Source organism: Mobula birostris, chromosome 7 (assembly GCF_030028105.1).
Source record: "Mobula birostris isolate sMobBir1 chromosome 7, sMobBir1.hap1, whole genome shotgun sequence".
Lineage (NCBI taxonomy): Eukaryota > Metazoa > Chordata > Chondrichthyes > Myliobatiformes > Myliobatidae > Mobula > Mobula birostris.
Window position 1 is genome coordinate 102,448,964 of NC_092376.1, and position 24,630 is coordinate 102,473,593.

General features: G+C 40.8%; 1 protein-coding gene across 4 annotated transcripts in view; it reads left to right on the forward strand.

Moving 5' to 3' along the window:
* Window positions 1-23,179, forward strand: part of ebf1a (EBF transcription factor 1a) — a 476,793-nt gene extending 453,614 nt beyond the window's left edge. For 3 of the 4 annotated variants that reach the window (XM_072263544.1, XM_072263543.1, XM_072263545.1), the window contains 2 exons: window positions 7,494-7,688; window positions 20,114-23,179. In XM_072263544.1, the coding sequence (XP_072119645.1) occupies window positions 7,494-7,688; window positions 20,114-20,145 (227 nt within the window). In that variant the 3' untranslated portion in view covers window positions 20,146-23,179. The remainder of the gene's footprint in view (window positions 1-7,493; window positions 7,689-20,113) is intronic. The other variant, XM_072263546.1, reaches the window with a different exon arrangement.
* The last annotated feature ends 1,451 nt before the right edge of the window (window positions 23,180-24,630 follow it).

The window sequence follows — 24,630 nt, forward strand, 5'->3', positions numbered from 1 at the left end:
GTATTTATGTATATTTAAGGCAGAGGTTAATAGATACTTAACTGGTCAGGGCATGAAAGGATATGGAAAAAAACAAGAGTTGGAGTTGAGAGGGAAACTAGATTAGCCCTGAAGAAATGGCAGAGTAGACTCTCTGGGCCAAATGGCCTAATTCCTCTCCTCTACCTTATGGTATTATGGACTTATGGTCAAATCCCTGTAGCTTCCCACTAATCATGGGCCTCACTCAGAGAATGAATCATCTACTACCACTCTCTGCCCTCCTCTGCAAAGCTAATGTCTCATCCAATTTACTATCTCATCTTGAATGCCAAGTGACTGAAACTTCTTGACCAACCTACCATGTGGGATCTTGTCAAAGACCTTGCCAAAGTCCACGTAGATCACATCCATGGCCTTTGCCTTCATCAATTTTTCTGGTAACTACCTTTAAAATCCCTATAAGATTGGTTAGACATGACTTACAGCAGATAAAGCCAAGTAAACTGACCCTAATCAGTCTCTGTCCATCCAAGTAGTTATATATCCAGTTTATTAGAATACCTTCCAATAACTTTCCCACTACTGATGTCAGACTCACTGGCCTATAGTTTTCTGGCTTATTCTTAGAGGCTTTCTTAAACAAAGAAACAATACTAGCTTTCCTCCGATCCTCTGGCACCTCACCTGTGGCTAAGAATGTTTTAAATATCTCTGCTAGGATGCCTGCAATTCTGGACTAGCCTCCCACAGGGTCCAAGGGAATACCTCGTCAGGCCCTGGGGATTTATCCACACTAATCTGCCCAAGAGAGCCATGACCTCCTCCTCTGTAATCTGTGTAGGGTCCATGACGTTATTTCTACATTTCTTCATATCAATAGACTCTGTATCCATCTTCCAAGTAAATACAGATTCAAATAAATCCATTCCAAGGTTTCCCCCTTCTCTTTTAGCTCCATGCATAGATTACCTTTCTGATCTTCCACAGGATCAACTTTGTCTCTTGCTATCCTTGTCTTTTCCTTTATACTCATGCCTCCTTTTAGCCCTTTTGATTTCCATCTTAAGAGTTCTCTTGCATTTCTTGTACTCCTCAAGTACCTCGTTTGTGCTTGCTTGCCGATACCTGCTATGCTCCTCCTTTTTCTTAACCAGGGCCTTTTATTCTGACAGGAACATATAAATTCTGTTCTCTCAAAATTTCTCTTTTGAAGGCCTCCCATTTACTAAGTACACCTTTTGCCAGAAAACAACCTATTATGATCCACACTTTCCAGATCATTTCTGATACCACCAAAACTGACCTTTCTCCAAATTAGAATCTCAACCCAAGGACCGGACCTATCCTTTTCCACAATTACCTTGAAACTAATAGAATTATGATCACTTGGAACAAAGTATTCTCCTATATAAACTTATCACCTGCCCTGTTTCATTCCCTAAATGGAAATCTAGTATTGCACTCTCTCTATTTGGGACTTCTATGTACTGAAAGTATTTGACAAACTCTTTCCCATCCAGCCCTTTTATAGTATGGAAGTTCTAATCAATATGTGGAAAGTTATCACCTACTATCACAATTTTATGTTTCGTGCAGCAGTCTGCAATCTCTCTATAAATTAACTCCTCTAAATCCTGTGGATTGTTGGGTGGTCTATATTATAATACCTTTGATGTGGTCGTACCTTTCTTATTCCTCCGTTCTACGCATAAAGCCTCACTAGATGAGCTCTTCAATCTGTCCTGACTAATCACTGCCATAACATTTTCCCTGACTAGCAATGCTGCCCCTCCTCTTCTAATCCCCCCCACTCTATCACATCTAAAACAACAGAACCCCTGAACATTGAGCCGCCAGTCCTGTCCTTTGTGCAACCAAGCCTCCCTAATGGCTACAATGTCATAATTCCACATGCTGATCCATACCCGAAGTGCATCCAATCTTTTCTACAGTACTCCTTGCATTGAAATATATGCAGCTCAGAACATTAGTCCCACCATGTTCAACGTTTTTATTCCTGATCTTGTATGGAGGTTTAACAATATCTTTCTCCACAACCACTCCACTACCTGTTCTGGTTAATCCCCCTGCAACTGTAGATTAAATCCCACCGTGCAGCACAAAAAAACCTTTCCACTAGGGTATTAGACCCTCTCCAGTTCAGGTGCAAACTGCCCCTTCCGTACAGGTCGCACCTTCCCTGAAAGAGAGAACAATCATCCAAAAATCTGAAACCCTTCCTCCTACACCAGATCCTTGGCCACATATTAAAGCTGTATAATCATCCTATTTTTGGTCTCACTAGCACTTCACACAGGTAGCAATCCTGAGATCAGAACCCTGAAGGTCTTTCCCTTTAACTTAGCACCTAACTCCCTGAACTCACTTTGCAGGACCTCGTCACCCATCCTCCCCATGTCATTGGTACCGACGTGGACCATGACCTTTGGCTGCTCACCCTCCCACTTAAGAATACTGTGGACTTGAAATGAGATGTCCCTGACCCTGGCACCCGGGAGACAACAAACCATCCGTGAATCTTAGATTAGATTATGAAGACACGCAGTCTTCTTTTATTGTCATTTAGTAATGCATGCATTAAGAAATTATACAATATTTCGTCCGGTATGATATCACAAAACACAGTACAGACCAAAACTGAGAAAAACTGACAAAACCACATAATTATAACATATAGTTACAACAATGCAACAATACCATAACTTGCTGAAGAAGTCCATGAGCACAGTAAAAGTTCAAAGTCTCTCAAACATCCCACATCTCATGCAGACGGAGAGAAGGAAGAAAAACTCTCCCTGCCATACCCGACCATGGTCCAACTCTGAGTCATCCAAAAACTTTGAGCTCTGATCAGCTCTCCGACACCAAGTACTGAGTGCCATCTCTATCCAAATGATTCAACCTCCTTCTCGGTCGCCAGAAGCAGGCAAGGCTGGGGATTTTGAGGCCTTCCCTCCGAAAGATTCCCGACCGCGCAGTAACGACAGCAGGGAATGAGCGTTTCAGAAATTTTTCCAGATGTTCCTCTGTGCTTTCGCGTTCATTCTCCATCAAATTAGAACTGTCCACGGCCCCTATTTAACAGATACGATATTATTTTTCACTGGAGGGCTGTGGCGCGCTGCTCTCTCTCCTCCCGCTGTTCACAATCTTGTTCTCGTTCACAAAACTTCCTTTCTGTTCCCCTAACCAATGAATCCCCTATTGCTACAACTTGTCTCTTCTCCCCACTTTCCTTCTGAGTCACGGAGCCAAACTCAGTGTCAGACACCTGCTCGCTGAGTCTCCTCCCTGGTAAGTTGAGCCCCCCCCCCAACAGTATCTAAAGCAGTATACTTATCATTATGTAGGATGGCCACAGGTGTACTCCGCACCGGCCGCCTATTCCCCTTCCCTCTCCCGACAGTCACCCAGATGCCAATTCCTGCAACTTAGTGGTGACAACCTCCCTGTAGTTCTTATCTATCACCTCCGCATTTTCCTGTATGAGGTGAAGGTCATTGAGCTTCAACGTTATGTTACTGCAGGCTAACCCCTGAGAACATCCAATGATCAGTGCAGTAGATGCAAAGGAGCTCTTCTCATGTAAAAGGCTAAAAGGCAAGACAAGACTTTTTCTCAGACCCATTTATTTATAATTTATCTTTCTGTCAGCCTTTCTATTAGCATTTGTGCTCCTTATAGTGATTTATGATCAAGCGACTCATTTCCAGATGTGGCATATATCTCCAGTGTGACAGATTCAGATGACTGGCGATAGGGAAGATTCTACCCTTAGATGTAGATCTAAAACCAGGATTATACCTTAGCTTACACAGTAGGGCTAAGATATTTGGTAAATTAGCAAATTAGTTTATTACTGTACTAGGATACAGTGCATACAGTTCATCCAGATCATTTCATTACCATAATGCATTGAGGCAAAACAATAACAGAATGCAGCATTTACAGTTACAGAGCAGGTAATGTGTAGAGCAGGTAGTCAGCAAGATACAAAGCCATAACAATGTAGATTGTCCATTCTTACTGGAGTACAACAATAAGATAGAAGCTGTCCTTCAACCTGTCCTTCCACTTTCAAGCTTTTGAATCCTCTGCCTGTTGGGAGGAGGGAGAGAGGGAATCCCCTGGGTCTTCAATTATGCTAGCTGCTTTATTGTGACGGCAAAAATTATAGGCAGAGTCCATGGAGGAGAGGCTAGTTTCTGTGATGTGTTGAATTGTGTCCATGACTCTCTGTAGTTTCTTGTGGTCATGGGCACAGCAGTTGCCGTACCAAGCTGTGATACATCCAGACAGGATACTTTCTTTGGTGCACCAATAAAATTGGTGAAGGTCTTTAGTTTCTTGAAGAATTAGAGGCACTGGTGAGTCTTCTTAGCAGTGGCATCAATTTGCTTGGACCAAGACATGCTATTGATAATGTTTACTTCCAAGAACTTGAAGTTCTTAACCCTCACCATTTCAGCACTGTTGATATAAACAGGAGCATGTTTGGGGCTAAGATGAAAAGAAATATCTTTTGTCAGAGTGTTGTGGACCTATGTAAATGTTTATAAAGGAAGCCAAATTGCTGAATATGTCTAAGAAGGAGATAATTAGATTTTTAGGCAAAAAAGACATCAAAGAGAACAAGAATATGTTATTGAGATACAAATCAGGATTGATTGTGTTGAATGGTAGAGCAGGATTGAAGAGCTGAATGTCCTACTGCTGTTCCACTTTGTCTTTGTTTCTATTAATGTTTGATATCAATATTAACTCAGATAATTTGGAAATCAAGGGCAAACTTGAGGAAGCTTAAGCTGGATTCTGCAGTAATGGAATGATAGGTCAGTGAAGATATTCAGTTCCCATTCCAGGATGAGCTTGTTCATCTCAGACAAGTCAGTGAGTGGGCTGTGACAATTAGCCTCAGTGCCCCCGTGAATGATCAGTGTTCCCTCTCTTCACTGATAACTACAGGAATAAATATCACCTGAAGACTGTATAAACAGGGGTGAGATATTGGACAACTATAGCCTAATGTCTCTAAGACCGAAAAGAAGGATGCAGAAATAGTCGAGATAGAAGGACATCATCAAATAACTTTGTATAGTCTGGATGCTTGCTTGAAAAAGATGGAGAGGAAAATAATAGCTGGTTTACCAATAAAGACTGAAACAACATAATGAAACACACACAGCTATCCTGAGAGAGGCAGCAAATGCCAGCTTATCATTATAGCCTCTAAAGCATGCTGAGGCTTTGTTTTAAATGGAATTACTTTCCCAGAAGATTCCAGATGACTCTTTAAGTCGGTACTTTGGGGATGGCGATCAAAGAAACCCTCTTGTGCACCATTTGAGGAACAGCTGTCTTGAGGGTGGGATTCCTCATTGTACAGGAATGTAGCTCATTGTTAAACTAACACACAGATACTGTTGTTATTTAATTTCATTGTTAGCTTTAATGTTTCCTTATTTTGTGTCTTGTCTTTCCAGCATACTGCACTGTGGGTAGAATTCTGTTAACCCCCAATTTCTCATTTCAAAGAAATAGTTAATGACTTTGCTTAAAAAAAATCACATGAGCTAGTTTAGTCCAAAACCAGACACAATTATTCTGGTTCTTCCGCTTGTGTTCTTTCAAATTTATGAAACAGAGATTCTGCTTCATTGTGAACATCTTGACACCATTGTTAATTAATCTCAAAGGAAATGCAAAGCACCATAGATGAAGGCCAATATGGAACCTAATACTTCTTTAATCCTTCATGAATCAGCTTGGTGTGTCTCGAGGCTTCAGTTTCACAATGAGCCTATAATGACCAAACATCAAAACAGCAGCTGATTTCTATCATACAAACCTTACTTCTATTTTTACGTGGGCTCAATTGTACTTTACAATAGGATCTGCAGTCAGTTGTTGGAAATCCAGAAACCTCTCTCTCATAAGATGCCTGAAAGGAAACTATGTTTCTTTAAACAAAAGGCGAGTTGGTGAGAGACCAGGGCCACTAATAGTGGACTTATTCCATCAGACACTGTTTCAATCTGGTTCTGTAATTTAAAGGTGTCATTCTTAATTAAATCAATAAACTAATTGCATGAGTAATGATGAAACAACTTGTTCTCAGTTTGCATTACAAGGAGATGAAGTGACCTTAGCTAAAGATATTTACCTCTCAGTGGCTATGTACCTCTAATTTTCATCAGTTGATTTCTTTTATTCTTGCCCTGATGTTTAGCCTGAATACCGAGTGCTTGCATTGGGCAATTGTACTGGGGAGTAGAAGGGGCATGAGGAGCAAGATGAAGCGGTCCCTTGGTCCATAAGGGAAAAACACTACACGGTTACTGTGGGAACAGAGACAAACTTAGTAGCTGATCCATCTGAGGTAACACCACCATGATGTGAGATGAAATTATTCAACCACAAGTGACTTTGACCAGCCCTGCCCCCCCATTCCCCAACCTTTTCCATTTAGTGTCCTAAGTTTCATGACAAATCTGTAAAGTAAACTTAGAACAGAAGAAAGCAGGAGCAGGAGTAAGGCACTATATCTCTCAAGTTTGTCCTTCAATTCAGTATGATCATGGCTAATCAATGCTTGTCTCAACTCCTCCTCTGTGCAAGTTCCCCCTTATCTATGATCCCTCTTGTCTTTTTGAAAATCTGCCTACTTTCACCTTAAGTACTTCTAACAACTCAACTTCCACAACCCTCTGGTGGAGAGGATAGCAAAGATTCACCATTCTCCGGCAAGAAATGATTCTGCACCTCAGTGTTAAATGACTGGCCCCTTACCTTGTGACAAGATTCATGCTTTACTTTTGTTTTCTGCTTCTTTTGAGTTACAAAACCCTAAATTTGCCATGGCTCTGACTCAAATACACTCCTTTAAAAGATCGCACTGTGCAAAGTTAAGGTTTGTGCCAATGTTGTCAGGTAAGTGGCCCAATGGATAGGTAGAGATATCAGGGTACAATAGTGGCACTGTGGTTAAGTTACTGGGCTAGTAATCCAGAGGGCTGAGCTACCACTCTGGAATTCTGAGCCATCACAGGATTTATAATCCACTTAATATTCTTTAATTTGGAAGCAACATCGAGTCATAATGATAACCACAGGAATGATAAAAATAACTACAGGATGTTTGTAAAATCCCACATTCTTCATGAATCTGGTCTGGAGGAGTATACCTGCCATCTGTACCCAATCTGGCCAATACGTGATTCAAGACCCCACAATGTGGTTGACACTAAAACAGCCAAGCAAGCCACTCAATTGTATCATTACTGCTACCCAGCTGTGCTCACAATTTTTTTTCTCTCTTAACATCTTAAAATGATTCTTAAAACGTCTTGCACCATCATTGATTAACCATCCTGAAAATGGTTGATGAATTGTACAAATATATATATATATATTATTTGAGAATATATATGTATATACATATATATATGGCACCCAAATGGTTGACATATTTCCTCCTTTCTTGTTTGCAGTAGTACCGTCCAGTCCTACTATGGCCTCCTCCACCAGCCTTCCTTCAAATTGTAGCAGTACCTCTGGCATATTCTCCTTCTCGCCAGCCAATATGGTGTCTGCCGTGAAACAAAAAAGCGCCTTCGCTCCGGTGGTGAGGCCACAGACCTCCCCTCCCCCGACCTGCACCAGCGCCAACGCTAACAGTCTCCAAGGTGAGCGCGCACACACACACACACACACACACACACACACACATACACACACACACACGCACACAACAGGCTCAGGCTGGTTGCGTTCACTGCACTTAGGCTGAAAATTGATATATTATTACACAGAAAAAAACAATTACTGGAGACTTTAAATTCTATTGAAAGTAGTTATGTATGTATAAATTGCTGTTGTGATGGCCCCGTCATATGATATTGGAGCTCTCTCATCGTTCGATTAAACTGCCCACTGTTGTAGTTCAGTCTGGATCCACAATGGGCTTCACTGTGACTAATTGTAGTGTTCGAATACATTTAAAGTGTCTTACTCACTGGTTATCCTCTTTCTAAATGCACTGAGCCATCAAGTTGTTTTTTCACTGTGTTACTAAATAATGTTTCTCCAATGTCAGCCAGTGAGGATTAAATTTCAAAGGCAAAGGTTAACAAACTGATGATTCAGATGAAGGCAAACCTGGTTTGGTCTAATTATCATACTGACCCTGCGGGATTATTTGCTGCCAATTTTGTAGAGTTCCTATTTGTTTAGCAGCATAAGAGTTAAATTCAGATCTTCTGGTCTCCACCTCTTCCTTGAAGTTTGACCAAAACTGTTGTTGGAATGGTCCATATGCCATCATTTTGTTACTGACACCATCCCTTCCAAGACATTTTGCAAAGAGAATCTTTAAAAAGTGATCTAAGGAAGGAGAAAAACTTGCATCCTCAACATAAAAACTAACACAGTGCAGTAAAACCAAACTAGTGTCTTGTCAATGTGTACAGTCTCAGTTGTTTTACTTGTTTCAATCAAATTATTGACTAAACTGTATCTCTTTTCATTAGATGTCTTTAACATAATCTCTATCTCTACTTCCTCCCAAATTCCCCATCTTCCCCCCCCCCTTTCTCCTACCCCTCTCTCCCCACTATTAGGCCAATCTCTTGTGGACTATATTAAATGGTCTACTGCAGAGTCATTGCCAATCTGTTTTCCGTCACACCTGAAACTGAGTAATGACCTCATTTCATGATAGTATATTACTTTGCAATTTCCAGTAGCATATTTTGCTAAATGACGCTGTTTGCTAAACTCTGTCCATGCTCTTTCCAAACAGGATTTGTATAATTTTAAGAGCAATTTTTGGAAAATAAAGCCAAATGCAGCAAAGCTTTGCTTCTCTACCAAGACTCTCCTGGTGGGAGTTAAGGTGATCAACAGAACTAAATTCCTTATCTTCATTTCAAAGCTCCCACATCTACCCACCAGGGCCTCCTTTGCACCAATGAGTTTTCTTCTGGTCATGTCTCAGAACGACCTTTGTGAGCATTTCCAACAATTGGCTCAGCAATACAGAGTTACAAACCAGAATGCTGAAGCTCAAGTCATGTTGGAATTGTTCTCTGTTAGTCCTCTACCATTATAGAACTGTGTACAAGTCAGATGACAGGAGTTTCAGGCTTACGTGCACACTGTACTTCATGATTGGATAGCACCCTTCCCCCAATGCTTGATTGCCGAGGACTGACAAGGTTGTGAATGGGTATGCCAGTTTATTCCAGAGCAAGCTGAACCTCTTTGTCCTGGAGCCATAGAGGTTGAAGAGTAACCTGATAGAAGTCTATAACATTTTGAAAGGCACAGATAAGATAGACAATAAAGAGTTTTTTTCCTAGGGTGGAAATATTAAATATTAGAGCACATGCATAGAAGATGAGAGGAAAAGAATGTATAAAGAAGATTTATGATGCAAGGGTTTTACATAGATTGAGGTGGTTGCCTGAAACACACTGCCTGGGGAAGTGGTGGAAGCTGATATAAGAGGCAGTAGGACAGCATGTTGAACAGGCAAGGAATAGAGAAACAAAGACTGTGTGCAGACCGATGGGATTTGATCATCCTAGATGGCGCAAAGGGTCTGTTCCTGTGCATAGTGCTCCATGTTCTATGTCCTAAGTAAATGATCTTGGGGCAAAAAACTGGAGAACTAGTTTGCTGCTCCCATGAGTTGGTGGTGTTGAGGTCTATCCAAGCCTGACTGATGTCAAATACTAATAATGGTTGCTTTAAAAAGGTATAACGGTGTACCACTTATATTACTTGCGGTGCAAGGTGATTTTGCAGTCTTGCTAGAGACCAGCCTGCACTGAAAATGGATTTACAGTGTACACGTTGGTTAAGGTCAAGATGATTCCACCATGAAGCACAGGGATGAAGTGGGGAAGAGTTTCTGCATGCGGACTCATTGGAGAAGGCTGTTCCACGTTCCTCATTGATTGATGAATCCAAAGGCTTTGTAAGATCAGAAAGACTTGCATAGTGGTTGGGTGCACTTCTTCTGGACTTGATGCATTGTGAAGATCATATCCACTGGGCTTCTGAATGGGCAGAACTCACTTTATGATCTGGGGAGCATGACTGGGAGGAGATAGTTGAGGAAGATCCTAGCAATGAATTTCCCTGGGACAGCAGCAGGGAAACCCTCCTGTACTTACTGAAATCAGATTTGTCTCCTTTCTTGAAGATGGTCAAAATCAATAGATTTCAATAGGTACACTTAATGTCAGAATTATAATATAATTATATTATACAATATAATTCTTCACAAACATCCACGAAAACAGAAGAGTGCCCCGAAGATTGACAGTTAAATGTTAGAACCCCAGAGCCTCCCCTAGTCCCCCCTCCCATGCACAAGCAGCAGCAAAGCAACAATCCCCCCTCTCCACCAGCAAAAAAACATCGGCACCCCCCACCTAGCACTCAAGCGTGCAGCAAAGCATCAATAAAGACACAGACTTGCAGAACCCCAAAGACTACTCATTCACCTGGTATTCAACATACCACAGGCTCTCTCTCTCTCTCTCTCTCTCCCTAATAAGGGAAAAAGAGGTATTCCCGTTTCACAGCGAGAGTGGAGACATAACAAACAACTTGCTGATTTATGGTGTTAAAAGTCTGTTGCATCGCTTCTTCCGAGCTCTGTGCCCAAAGAACTCAGGTCTCTGGGCACACAGCCAGCAACCAGCTTGCTACTTTTGATCTTCTGTCTCCCATGACGCATCGGGCGGCGGCACTGAATCAGCCCGTCTCCACAGCCACAAAAATCCGGTACCCTGAAGGTGTGCTAGTCTTCCAGGCTGCATCCTTGGCATATCGAAAAGCGGCTGGTCATGAGGCCCCATGAATGTGTCCCGTTTCCACAAAGAATCAAAGTCAGTGTGTAACTCCAGGTCAGGGTCTTCGAAAGAACCTTGAAAAGGAAAAAAATATATCAAAGATAGAAATAGAGCTGTTTCACAGTGTCTCAGCGACTCACTGCCACTTCACTCCTTCCCTGGAAGGGAAAATGAGATTGTGAATTCGTGAAGTGCTTCTTTAGGGTCGATGTGATCTGCTCTTGAGGCTTTGTTATTTTTATATTTGACGAATGATCGTGTTGGCTTCTTGTTGGTGGGGTGTTGGCCAAGCCAGGCCAGTGTATTTGCAGTGAAATGGAATCAGGAATGCGTTGCATTTAAGATTTGAATGCTTTCCAGCTGATGCTGACTGCCTGTCTGACCTCAATGGGTCACCTCCGCTCTTGCCTCTCATTGAGGTGCACCGTTGAGTGTTTGGCTATTGTTATCCCTGTCAGTGATGAAGAGTCTGTACTTGTCATTGGCTATCACTAAGTCATTGTCCCTCCTATCCTTTGTCCATCCACCATTTATTTAGATCACAGACCTACTGCTGGTTCTGTGCTTTCACAAAGCCGGAGAGCTGCTTCTTTTCCCTTGAGGCATGGTAGGAGTCTCCTGATAACTCTGCTCAAACTAGTTTGCATGTTTTCTGGTGAAGAAGCTCAGAACCTCTTCATACCACCAAACCTGTCTCTGTAATGTCTTCCAAATCCGTTGGCACAATGAACACACTAATATTGACATCCTTGTTTAAGTCTCCTGCACTTCATTAAAAAAATATATCCTTGTCCAAGATTTCCATCAGCTAATCCCATTCAGTCAGTGATGTGGAACAGGCTACATTGATCACATGTTTGACAACAGCCTTCAAAACCAGACATATTCTTCCTGGCTCTGCCATGGGAAAGAATACCGGACACAGAGGGGGAAGTCCTTAAGTCTGGCTCAGAGCAGTGTGGCATTCCCACTGATTGCTGAGTGTCCCTGGCACATGACCCAAGGTGAGAAAGAGGCTTCAAGTTGGCATAGAGAACCTTAAGCCTACACAATGGAAGCGCGCCTAGTCCCAATGTAAATGACAGAAAGAGTACTCTACTTTACAAACAGTCCACCTTCCCACCCTATCAAGCAACACAGCCCAGTTCAGCAGTTTCCCCACTGCTTTCATCAGCCCCCTCAGAATGAGCAGGACCGGAGTGGAAACAAACTGTCCCCGATCCTGAGAATAAGCAGGGCATGAGTCATCCAACAGGAACAGAGAAACAGGACTATGGGGATACCCTCCTGCTTGTCTACTAATAGTGTCAAGGATTTGCTTCTCCCCTGAAACTGTGGGCACTTCCACTGCTTTAACACCATGTCTGAAAGGTGGCATCCCTAAAACCCCAGGGCTCTTCAACCACAATGACCTTCAGCTTTCGTAGTCAAGGTGGAAATGAAAAGCAGTCAAGTTGGCCTCTATAATTGGTAGGCATCAGTAATGGATGAAGGTAGGATTGCAGATAGTTTTGATGCCCACAGTATTGGTGGGGGGGGGTGTTGTCAGAGAATGTCAAAGCTCCCATGTAACAGGTTTGTTAGTGGCACCAAAACTATGGACATCCAGATGGAGAGAGCAGATTTGCCAGAGTAGATGGGGTGGGTGTGGCTGTTGAGGACTACATGGGGCAGAATGTTGAACTAATAAAACAAATTTGTTTGTTTTTTTATGAACTCCTGGCCAAATTAGCATCCGATAGTCGGAAACAATTACATTAAAAATTGTCAGCATGAAGGCAAAACAAAAGAGCGTGAAAGCTTTGTTCAGGCCACCTTTGCGTGTGGGCCAGGAGAGATCTTGCTGGGAATTGAAATTATTTTCCTCTCAACCAAGGAAAGCCCACAGGAATTCTCTGATAAAAATCAACTTGCTAACTTTCCTTCTAATAATCCCAGATCAAAGATACTACACAGAACCGGATGTGCGGAAGTGGGAGGGGTGGAGAGTGGGCCATTTAGGATAAAGCTGAAGAAGAATATTGTCAGGGATCTTACTGATGCTGTCCATCTGTGGGACTTCACTGTCAGGCTGGGAGATCTCAGTGTGCGACCTGACTAGGAGCTGTGGTAACACGAGCTCCATGAGAGCGAAACTGGGTGGCAACACTCATTAATTAACCCACAGACTGCGTGCAGTCTAGCCTTCTCCTTTCCTTCTCTGTTGTCAGTAATTAAAACATTCTTGCCCCCAGTTTTCCAGTTGCATTTTTTCAGGTCTGTGGTTAATAAAATTTGTAGTTTGCTTTTGACACCCAACAATACAACCTTATAAAACTAGTAAATTTCTTTCACCATATCATTAATTTTCCAAAATAGGAGTTTAGATCTCTTCACCTATGTGTTACTAAATTATGTTTGCTGCAAATACTAAGGTGACCATATAAGACAAATAATGGTTGAAATTTATTTAGCTCTGTCCCAGCATTTCGTATAATAAGGAAGTAACAAGCTTTCTTTCAGGAAACAGGGAATCCCTCACCCTCCTTCCAAAGTTAGGGAATCTCCCACCCTCCTTCCAAAGATAGGGAATCCCCCACCCTACCTTCAGAGGTTTACGGATTCTTCACTTCCACTTCACGAGTTACAGAATCCCTTCTCTTCCTTTCAGGACACGCACTGTCATTCGATTACTCCCATGCAAAGCTCATGTTGGTGCTGAGGACATAACAATCGCCAGATTATATTTACCTTTGTTGCTGCCTGAGGGATAAGTTTTACTCGGGAGATTAACAGAATTTCCTGTTGCTATTCAATAATGTATTGACCACACAATCATTCACCTGTGCTGCAGCAACGAGAGTTTGGATTTTAAAAACAATTATGTAACAAGGCTTATTGCTGATCCTCTCAGTCTCTGCCATGACAGAATAAACATTCCTTGGAGCATGGATAGAGAAGAAAGGAAATTTTACATTATAGAAAGCCATACAATATTGCTTGGCCAATATTCCTCAAAACATTTTCTGTTCATCTACCTGTCTAAATTTCTTTAAATGTTGTAATTGTACCTGTGTCTCCCACTTCCTCTGCCAGCTCGTTCCACATGTCTATCATGTCTGCTGTAGAAAAGTTGCCCCTCAAGTCCTTCGTAAATCTTTCTCCTCTGACAGTGAATATATGCTCTCCACCTTGGGAAAGAGGCTGTGACCTTATCAAGGCCACTCATAATTTTATATACCTCCATAGAGTCAGCTGTCAGCCTCCCATACTCCAGGGAAACCAGCCCCAGCCTATCTGGTCTCTCCTTTTAACTCCAGCCCTCCAGTCCCAGCTCCATCCTTTGAAAAGCCTTTCTAAACAGTTTCCAACTTCTTGACATCCTTCCTATCGTTAAGTAACCAGACAATACACTAACTGTGGTCCCTCCGACACCTTGTGCAAGAAGAGCAGGAGTACACGTTTTGGCCCTTACAACCTCTTCCATCATTCAAGATGTTTGTGGCTGATCATTCGGTTTCAGTCACCAGTTCCTCCTTTCTCCCCATATCCATCCATCACTCTAAGCCCAAGAAGAAAAAAACTAATTCCTTCTTTAAGATATTTAATGATTTGGCTTCAAACTTTGTGTAGTGGAGAATTCCACAAGTTAGTCACTCCATGGAAGTAGACCTTTATACTCATCTTAGTATTAACTGGCTTACTGCTCATCCTTACTCTGTGGCCCCTGTCCTAGACCCTTGATCCTACCTGTCCAGTCAGAGATTCTCTCTTATTCTTACACTGTAATGAATATTAGCTCAAATGACTCAATCTCTCCTCACATGCCTAATCCTGCCAAGGCAGTAATCAGTCTGGTGAATCTTCACTCAGCTCTTTCCATACTTAGAACATCCTGTCTCAGATAGGGGGACCTGTATTCAAGGTGTGGTCTCACCATACCCTGTAGACTTGTAGTAAGACATCTTTGCCTTGATTCTTAAATCTTGTACAATTTGTTTTTTTAAGCATAAAAAATTAAGGATTCAGAAGGATGTTGGGAGGACTGGAGGCCTTAAATTATTAGAAGAAACTGAATAGGCTGGGACTGTTTTCCCTGGGATGAGGGGTGATCTTATAGAGGTTTATAAAATCATGAGCATCATAGAGTATTTTTCCCAGCAAAGGGAATACAGAGAAGCTGAACAAAATAAACCCAGATACAAATCCTAAACCTAAAAACAATTTGGGCCACAAGTGGTCGAATACTGGATGGAGGGTAATATGCACTTATTTCAGAAGGATTGTAAAGAAAACCTGGGAACTATACACCAGTAACCCTTGCATCCATGGGAGGTAAGATACTGGAGGGGATTCTGAGGGATAAGATATACAAGCTTTTGAAAAGACAGAGCTTGTTCAGGGATGGTCAGTGTGGCTTTGTGTGTGGGAGATCATGACTCACAAATTTGACTGAATTTTTTGAAGAAGCTATCCAGAAGGTAAATGTGGGCAGAGCAATAGATGTGGTCTATAAAGACTTCAGTAAGGTCTTTGATAAGGTTCCATATTTAAGCTTCTATGGAAACTATCTCATTTCTCCTGATTAGGGTAGGGTTAATTGGAGTTATTGGATTGAGGATTGCTGGAGTAGCATAGGTGGATGAGCTGGAAGGGCCTACTTTGCGCTGTATCACTAAATAAATAAATACATACATACATATGTGGGCTGAGGAATGGCAAATAGAGTTTAGTTCAGGTAAATGTGAGTGTTGTATTATGCGAAGATGAATGAATGTAGGACATTCACAGTGAACAGTAGGGCTCTGGGAAACAGAGTGACCAAGGTGTATAAGTACATGGTTATCTGAGCATGGCATCACAGGTAGACGGAGTAACGAAGAAGGTTTTTGGCATGTTAGCCTTCATTAGGCAGGGTATTGTATTCAAATGTTCCGTTGTGGTTGTACAAGTCAGTGGTAAGGTCACATTTGGAATATTGTGTTCAGTTTTGGTTATCTCTTATAGAAAAGATGCCATTAATCTGAAAAGCATGTTCAGGAGATCTGTGAGGATATCGCTGGGACCAGTCAGACAGAGTTATGGAGAGAGCATGAGCATGAGCATGAGCATGAGCATGGTGGGATGTTTTTACCACTGGAATGCAGGAGAATAAGGAGAGGCATAAAATTATGAGGGTGAATGTGCTCAGTCTTTTTTTCACAGGGTTAGGGAATCAAGAACTAAAGAGCACATGTTTAAGGTGAGAAGGAAGTGACTTAGTAGTTGGGCTGAAGGGCCTCTATGCCTCGATGACTCTGTGACATACTATCAATTTGCACCTCCCAGAGTTGTTATTAATTACACCTGGGGAACCCAGAAATATTTTTAAAAATTCCTCAATATCAATTTGCAATTTTAATATTTTTATGATTGAGAAAGCAAATGTATACTGGCCTTCACAGAATGATTCTGCTGCCATCTCTGGATTCTGTTTCACTAAGTAAGGGGTGAGGCAGGGTGGTCTTTTTGCATCGAGGGCCACCAGTGCAGTGAGATGGCAGGTTCTGATAGTGCTGTGCTCATAAACAGCAATCAGATGCCAGAAGGGAAGGGAGGAGGAAGGAACTGCAGCCACACACAAAGTAGAGGAGGCCGCTGGAAGCCACTTGTGGAACTTTAGAAGCCTTCTGGCCCCAGCTCAGCACTCAGTTCCTCAGCAAAAACTGGGCTCAAATCCCTCAGGAGTCTGGATTGGAGATTATTATTGGGTTCATTTCCCACACACACTCCCTTGTGAATATACATACACTCACACACATATACTCACAGAGTGTAAAATCCATAAATTCCATCTTTTTCCCTTCAGGGAGGGGGTAAAATCTTTCACTCGATTAATCATGGATCTGATTAGCTGTGGCAAACATTCTGTTGCTTCATTTGCACTTAAGAAAGATTAAAAAGTTGGAATAAGAAGCTGTCATAATTTATCGTACATTGGCAGGTCTATCTGCTTTTGTTTTCAGTTGTGATGCTGATCACTTTGTGTCTCTTTTTCTCTCCACGTTTCCCGTCATGTTCCCCCTACCTCAGTGAGGGTGCCACTCATTTCATCTCTCTTCCCCTTCATTGTGTGGAATTCTGGTCACCACGTTACAGAAAGGATGCAGAGACTTTGGAGAGGGTGCAGTAGCTGGATTTGAGGACATGTGCTATAAGAAAAAGTTGGGCAAACTTGTGCTGCAATGGCAAAGGCTGAGGGAGACCTGACAAAAGTGCATGACATTCTGAGAGGCATAGGTAGGGTAGAGAGTCAGAGTCTTTGTCCAAGGGTTGAAATGTTAGAGACTAGAGAACATGTAATGAAGGTCAGATGGAAAGTGTTTAAATGAGATGTGCAGGATAAGTTTTTTCATGCAGTGAGTGGTGGGTGTCTGGAATGGGCTGTCGGGCAGATATGCTAGTAGCATTTAAGATTATAGATAGGTGCCTGAATTTACAGTTGATGGAAGGATATGGATCATGGACTAGCAGAAGAGATTTAATTTAGTTCAACATCATGATTAGCACAGACATTGTGGGATGAAGGGCCTGTTCCTATTTTGTAATCTTCTATTTTCCATGTTCTATGATAATGAGCTGTCTCAGCAGATACGGCAAACTGAGTAGTGAACCATTGTGTGTGTGTGGGAGGGCAGGGGGGAGTGTGTGTGTCTCATTTCATCAGGGAACTTCTGAGGTGATGTTGAATTATAGACAAAAAGTATACGTAAATAAGTTGGCTTCTGCTTCAGTTTCAACTGAGCTGACAAGCAGGCAGGCTAATGAAAGGAAAGGGACCAGGGGACTATTCACACCTTAAGCTTTGCAGAGAAGATCTATCCTCACATCTGGTTGAGTCACAAAAATGCAAAAAAAAAACACAGTAAGTTATGAGAAAGCTTAGTTCACTCAGTCCTTCAAGCCTGTCCCTGTCATTCATTATGTTTATGGTTGACCTACCCCAGATTCTATCCCAATATTTATCTGTCTTCTCTTTAAATACCCCTGACACTGGGAGCCTGACTCAGGAATTTTCTTTATCATTTATTTACTTATTTGCACTGAAGCACTCCTCTGCATCTCACAGTCCACAGCTATCAACCACGCCCCCCCCCCACCCCCTGGGATCTCACTGTGGCCCAATTTGACAACTACTCTCAGCAATTACACCTCACAACCAAAACTCTCCCAGCACTAATCAATGGGCCTTTCTCCCACTCAGCCCCATTAGAATCCATCCTTCTTTTTTTGTTTTTGCTATTGATGCAGAGGAAGGAATGAATGGAGTTTGACACTTTCGAGAGTTTTACATGGTAACTGCATAATCAATAGTGGAGATTCACTTTGCAACGATGAGTTTGGGGACCCAATACAGCATTGAATTTCTGGATCATAACTTTTAATCAACACTTAGATTAAATTAGATTATGAGGACACGCAGTCCTCTTTTATTGTCATTTAGTAATGCATGCATTAAGAAATGATAATGACATCACAGAAACACAAGACAAACCGACTAAAAGACTGACAAAAACCACATAATTATAACATATATTTATAACAGTGCAAAGCAATACCATAATTTGATAAAGAACAGACCATGGGCACAGTAAACAGTCTCAAAGTCTCTTGAAAGTCCCATCATTTCATGCAGACAGTGAACCTCCAGCGCCGCGAACTTGCCGATGCAGCATCCTGGAAGCACCCCACCACAGTCCGACTCCGAGTCCGTCCGAAAACTCCGAGCCTCCGACCAGCTCTCCGACATTGAGCACCATCTCTGCCGAGCGCTTCAACCCCGGCCCCAGCAACAGGCAATAGGCAAAGCCAAGGATTTTGGGCCTTCCCCTCCAGAGATTCTCGATCGCACAGTAGCAGCAGCAGCGAAGCGGGCATTTCAGAAGTTTCTCCAGGTGTTCCTCTGTGCTTCTCACGGCTGTCTCCATCAAATCAGGATTGTGCACAGCATCCTAGTTAACACATACGATATCATTCAGAACAGCCGCGCACGCTGCGTCGCGCCGCCATCTTCTCCTCCCTCCACTTATGAATTGTGAATCAAAGTTTGAAGTGTTCTCACATGATTAAGGAAAGAATTCAAACATTATAACTAAATGAGGAAAATAAAATTGTTTTATAATCCATTGGGGTAGAAATTCATTCTCTGTGGAATGAGCTGATCACATCACATTGAAACATATGCACGTTGAGTATCAGTGCTAAAGTGTGTCCATGTCACAATATCACAGGTTTATCAGGTGTAGAAATGGATACATCTCTATTCTGTATCTTCTGAAAATTTTGCTTGACTGGATTGTAATTGGTGTGTGTAAAACTGATCTTTTGGTGTTGGAGAGTTTGCAAAACTCAGGCTAATATCTGAGTTTGCAAAACTCAGAGTAATATCTTCATGATGGTTGACATTAAAATTAATTTATAAATGTTCTCATCAATTCATGCGAGTTTCTCTTGTTTGTGGAGTTGAATCGGCAATAGGAACTTAAGTGCTTTGTGTTTAAACCTGTTGTGTATGAAAATATCAACTTTCCATTTAGTTCCACTGTGAAATGAGGGGCATGTATATATACTTGCTATCACTTCAACTGCAAAATGTGGAGCACAGAGCTCTCCTGGCATCCTAGCTAACCCTCTCTCAGTCAGATATAACCATCATAATAGAATAGCAAAGTGGAAGTGCACTTTGTATTATTGCTGTTTGTGGAATATTGCTGCAACATTTATGCCTGACATTAACCTAATATTGTTTTTGAAATAATTCACAGATTTGAACACTTGAGTGCAGCAGGTTTGAACTCCTGAAACAGGACCCCACAGTTGAATGGGCTGGCAGTAAACCTTTACTTTGTTTTGTGGAATTGGAACAGCTACTTGTGAACCTGGTGTCCAAAAGCAAAATATTGCAAAGACTGCAAGCCCAAAATAAATTTGACAGATGTTGGAAATACTCAATAGCACCTGTGGGGAAGAGGAATAGGATAAATTAAATTTTTGATAAAAGTCTATCAACTTAAAATGTTATCTTTGTTTCTATCTTCATGAATGTTTCCTGACCTGCCAGGTATTTCCAATATGCTCTGTTTTAATTAAGTGCCCAAGAATTTCAGAGAGTGTGGGAGGTACAGAAGTAGCAAAAAAAGAGTGAATGGATGTGAGAAAGCTAGCTTTTATTTCCATCAATGTGTTACTCTTTCCAATAAAAGTTTCCTTTTCTCATTTCTGTTTTACAGCTATTTCTGGTATGATAGTCCCTCCAATGTAGGTAAATCCCATGCCTTGAAGACTGCATCTATATGCTGACAATTACAATGAATATTGTGTTTCGTAAGGAGATGCAAGTCCCACAGATGAATGGAACTTTTAACTCAGGCCTTTCAGAGAACGATTGTGTAGAGTTAAACGATCTCAAATAACACTCTTTAAACCTTCAACCTTGTCAATTCTGATGAATTGAATGCACGGTGACAACTTACACGTTATTTACACCGGTCCCCGACATTCGAGTGATGTAAACAAAGCAAAATTGTTTGTTCTACTTTGCTAAATGTTCACTTTTTCCAGACACTTAAAACCCAATTTATTCATTTTAACAGAACATTACTTGCTTTTAGAGTCAGTTCTGGAATATCTGGAAGGAACTCTGTAACAGAATGTGATGTTTAATTTATAAAGAAAATCAAATTTGACTGAGAGAAACAAAAAAGTGTGTGAAGAGAGATGAAATGAGTAGTGGTAATGATTAGGTGGGGAAATGTAGAGAGTTTAGAGTGTGGTAGTTGGTTCCAACCTGTAGATTTGACAGTGGGGTTTTTAAACTGTAACTCGATTGAATCTGGATGTTGCTGTATCCAGTTTCACCATCAGCTGTCACAGTGCTAAAACTGTTTCATAGGAGACTATACTCTGCTTGTAGGCTGGTTGAGATTGTAGATGTATAAAAAACAGAACAAGACATAGGACTAACATGCAACAACCCTACAGATACTAGCGATGATGTTTGAAGTGATGAACTGCTTAGTTGGACTGTGCAGAATCAAATAGAAGCAGGAATCATGTATAAAGCAGTGAGCTGCTATGATATATACTTGGGACCGTGGCTTATTTTGTAAAAGGTATAGTGGCAGGGCAGAATGACTTTGGTCATTCACTTCTGTCTCTTCAGGGTCAGGGAGGGTAGAGGAATGACACCAGCTGGTACCTTAAACAATTTTAGTGCTTTCCTCTTTGTGTTGCCAACACCAGTGCCAGCTGGTCACTGCAGTCCCAAGCCAATGTCCAATCAGCCCGGTCCAATGGCCTTGTCTCAAAAAATCAATAAATATATCAGGACTACATATTTTACAACCAGCAATTCACTGACAAGTGTTTGTATATTGTGAAGGACTTTGCAAACCACAATATAGTTTTAGCTGCTGTATTTACAGGAGTGGAAAGTAGACAGAATTAAATACCTGTGCTACCTGGGGACAAACACAAAGGGGAAGATTTTTTTAAAAAATTACAATTTTATTAGCACGGTATTGAGAATGCTCTTAGTGGACTTTATCAAGGAACCATCAGAGTTCTGATAATGCATTATCCAATAATTTTCCACTGTATTGTGTTTGTATGTAGTTATAAATATTGTAGATTTTTTGTGTATTTTTTCTTTTGCCAAAGTTGTTGTTTAAATATTTATACATTTCAATGTCTTAAATGCAATTTTCAATATTAACAAGGAATTTTATTGCATAAACTTATTTTTTGCGGCCTATTTTTCGTTACTGCAAGGAGTTCACTACTATCCATTTTATTTTGCTTGCACATCCTTGCAAAATTAAACATGCATCAGTTTAAAGATGACATTTGTGTTTTGTTTTGTAAAATACGCTTATAAATAATGTATTTATCTTTGGAAATTTGTACATTGCTTTGTTTGGGTTGTATTCTTTTTTCCTATTTGTTTATACTCTGGACTCGTTTTAACGTGTAAGTACGCTAATACATGGGAGGTGTCAACACAGCAAGCCATTTAAAATTGTACCAGAGTAAGAAATTGTTTAAATGTAATTTTAAAGCTTTTGTTTGCAATATATATAATATATCATATTACATTTTCCAATTAAGTCAATATTGTGCTAAGTATTGGTTTGAATCATGCTTCCCTTTTTTGTTTCAAGTGTCAAGTAAAAAAAAGCCATCGTCTATTTTTATATTTTTTTGTCAGTTGAACTGAATTGTCAAGATTAAAAAAAAGTGTTGCAAAAAGCAGCATCTTATTCAATAGCATTTAGTTCTGTAGATTTAAGAAGGTAAATTTTGTTTTTCCACAGCTTATAGAAGTTTTAGAAATTAAATTTATTATTATGCATGGGGTACCCTCTCCACATTGGGCGATGGTCACTTCTTTATTGTATTAAAATAGGGAAGACATAAAAATCATTTAAAATAAATTTAGTGAAATACATTCTTATATCACCTGCTAGTTTTTTCTTTCTCCCTCTCTCTGTCTCTCTCTGTCTATATCTCTCTCTTTCTCTCTCGATCCTTTATCTTGACATTAAGCAAAATTTATAAACCAGCAGTTTGGATGCCTTAACAATGCAAAGCATATTCATTTCAGTCAAACATTGTACCCTGTACCTAAATTGTCCATAAAAAAGGTGAAATCAAATACTTAAAAAAGCACAATGTTAAGTGTTCTGTTATCCTATGAGATGTACCTCTTTTGTTGCCATATGATGCACACATGATGTGACAGTGCTGCAATGCTCCCAGTCTAATATTTCAGTGGCTTTACAAGGATATTTTGAGTCTCACTTCCAACGTGAAAAATAAAAACAAAAAAGAGAAAACATTTGATGATTTTCATAGGGAGGAATGAGGAAAAAACAAAAGCTGATGCTTGGGATATGGAAAAGATTTGTCATTTTTTGACCAAGTCCTTGTCCTAGCTTTTCTTCAGCCTCCATGGCTGAACCAGTACATGGGTGCTTGATATCAACTAGTAGGTGGCATGCTGGCGATGGACTATACACAAAACAGTCAATGATATACTTAAGACTTGAATATTGAAACGAGAAAAAAATCTCGTGATTGAAATGTGAAGCAATGCCTCCCAGATGCCAACATCAGCTGTATCTCATTTGAACTGATTGCCTTCCACTTCATTTATGTGAACTGTTGGACACACTGTACAGATAAATGGTTAGACAAACTACTGTAGAGATTGTTATAAATTTTTTGCAGAAATTTGAGCTGTAAAAAAACTTTTCAACTTACATAATATTTAATTAAAGTTACTTCTTGTCTGTGAATCTGGTGTCTGCCTTCAGTTTTTTATCATTTTCTCGCATCAAGCCTATAACTTGGAAAAGATAAGAGAGGTTTTCATACTTCAGAAACCCTTGTAGTATCTGAATGAGATTAAAGAGCAGAGCAGCTATGATTAAGTGGAATGGTTTCAGAACTGATTGGCTCCTGCATTCATAAGTATTAGATCATTAGAAGCATAGAAAATAGAAGCAAAAATAAAAGTTCAGCCCTTCTGGCCTGTTTCAGTTTTCAGCACCATCATGCTTGATCAGCCATTTTAATAGCACCCCCCCTTCCTTACTTCCCATATTCCTTAATCCCTTATTCATTGGGGGTATTTATTTATTTATTTATTGAGAGACTGCACGGAATCAGACCTTCTGGCCCAAGCCACGCTGCCCAGCTTCCCCTGATTTAATCATGGGACAATTTTCAGTGACCAAAGGAAACCCCAGCAGTCACAGGGAGAATGTACTTAAAGGCAGTGGCAGGAATTGAACCCAGGTCACCTGTACTGTAGAGCACTGTGCTGAACACTACGTTACCGTGCCACCTCACCTACCTATCTCCTTCATGAATATATTTAATTACTTGGGCTCCATTGTGTTCTATATTAGAAAATTTCACGTTCACCATTCCCTGGTTGAAGAAATTGCCAAGATGAGGAGCTTTCTGAGGGTAGTCGCAGGTCAATGCTCTCTGAATAGATGCAGGGCTAAGCTTCTTCTCCCCCCGTACTATGCCAATCGTCAAAAACTGCTTACAACTTGGTATCTCGATTTTTGCATTATCAACAAATCTTTATGTGATAGAGTTGCTTATTCCAGGAGATTTAATCGGTATTATTCTCTACCTAGTTGATGCTTCTCTGGTCCGCAGCCACTGCTACAACACATGCTCCTTTGATACAGGACAAATTCCATACTCATTGTTCCAAAGCTGAGTGTGGCAAATGAGTTCAACTGAGTCACAGAGTCATTCAGCACAGAAACAGACCTCAGCCCAATTAGTCTATGTCAGCCAAGATACTCATCGAAGCTAGTCCCATTTGTCCATATATGGTCCATCGCCTTTTGAACTTTTCCTATCTATGTACCTGTCCAACTTTCAGTTAGAAATTGCCAATGTAGCTGTCTCACCACATCTACTTGCAAATCATTCCATAAACGCACCACCATATGTGTTAGAAAAGTTGCTCCTCAAATTCATATTTAATCTTTCTACTCACATATTAAACCTGTGCCCTCTAGTTTTTGTTTGCCCAGCTCTGGGGAAAGGAAAGAGTGCACTCACCCTATCTATGCCTTTCATAATTTTATACACCTTCATAAGATCACCACTCATTCTCCTATGCTTCAAGGAAAAAAATCAAGTCATTCCAACAACTCCATATTATTAATACCCTTGAGTCCTAGGGTTTACTAAAGATTTACTAATATGACTAAATCTTTTC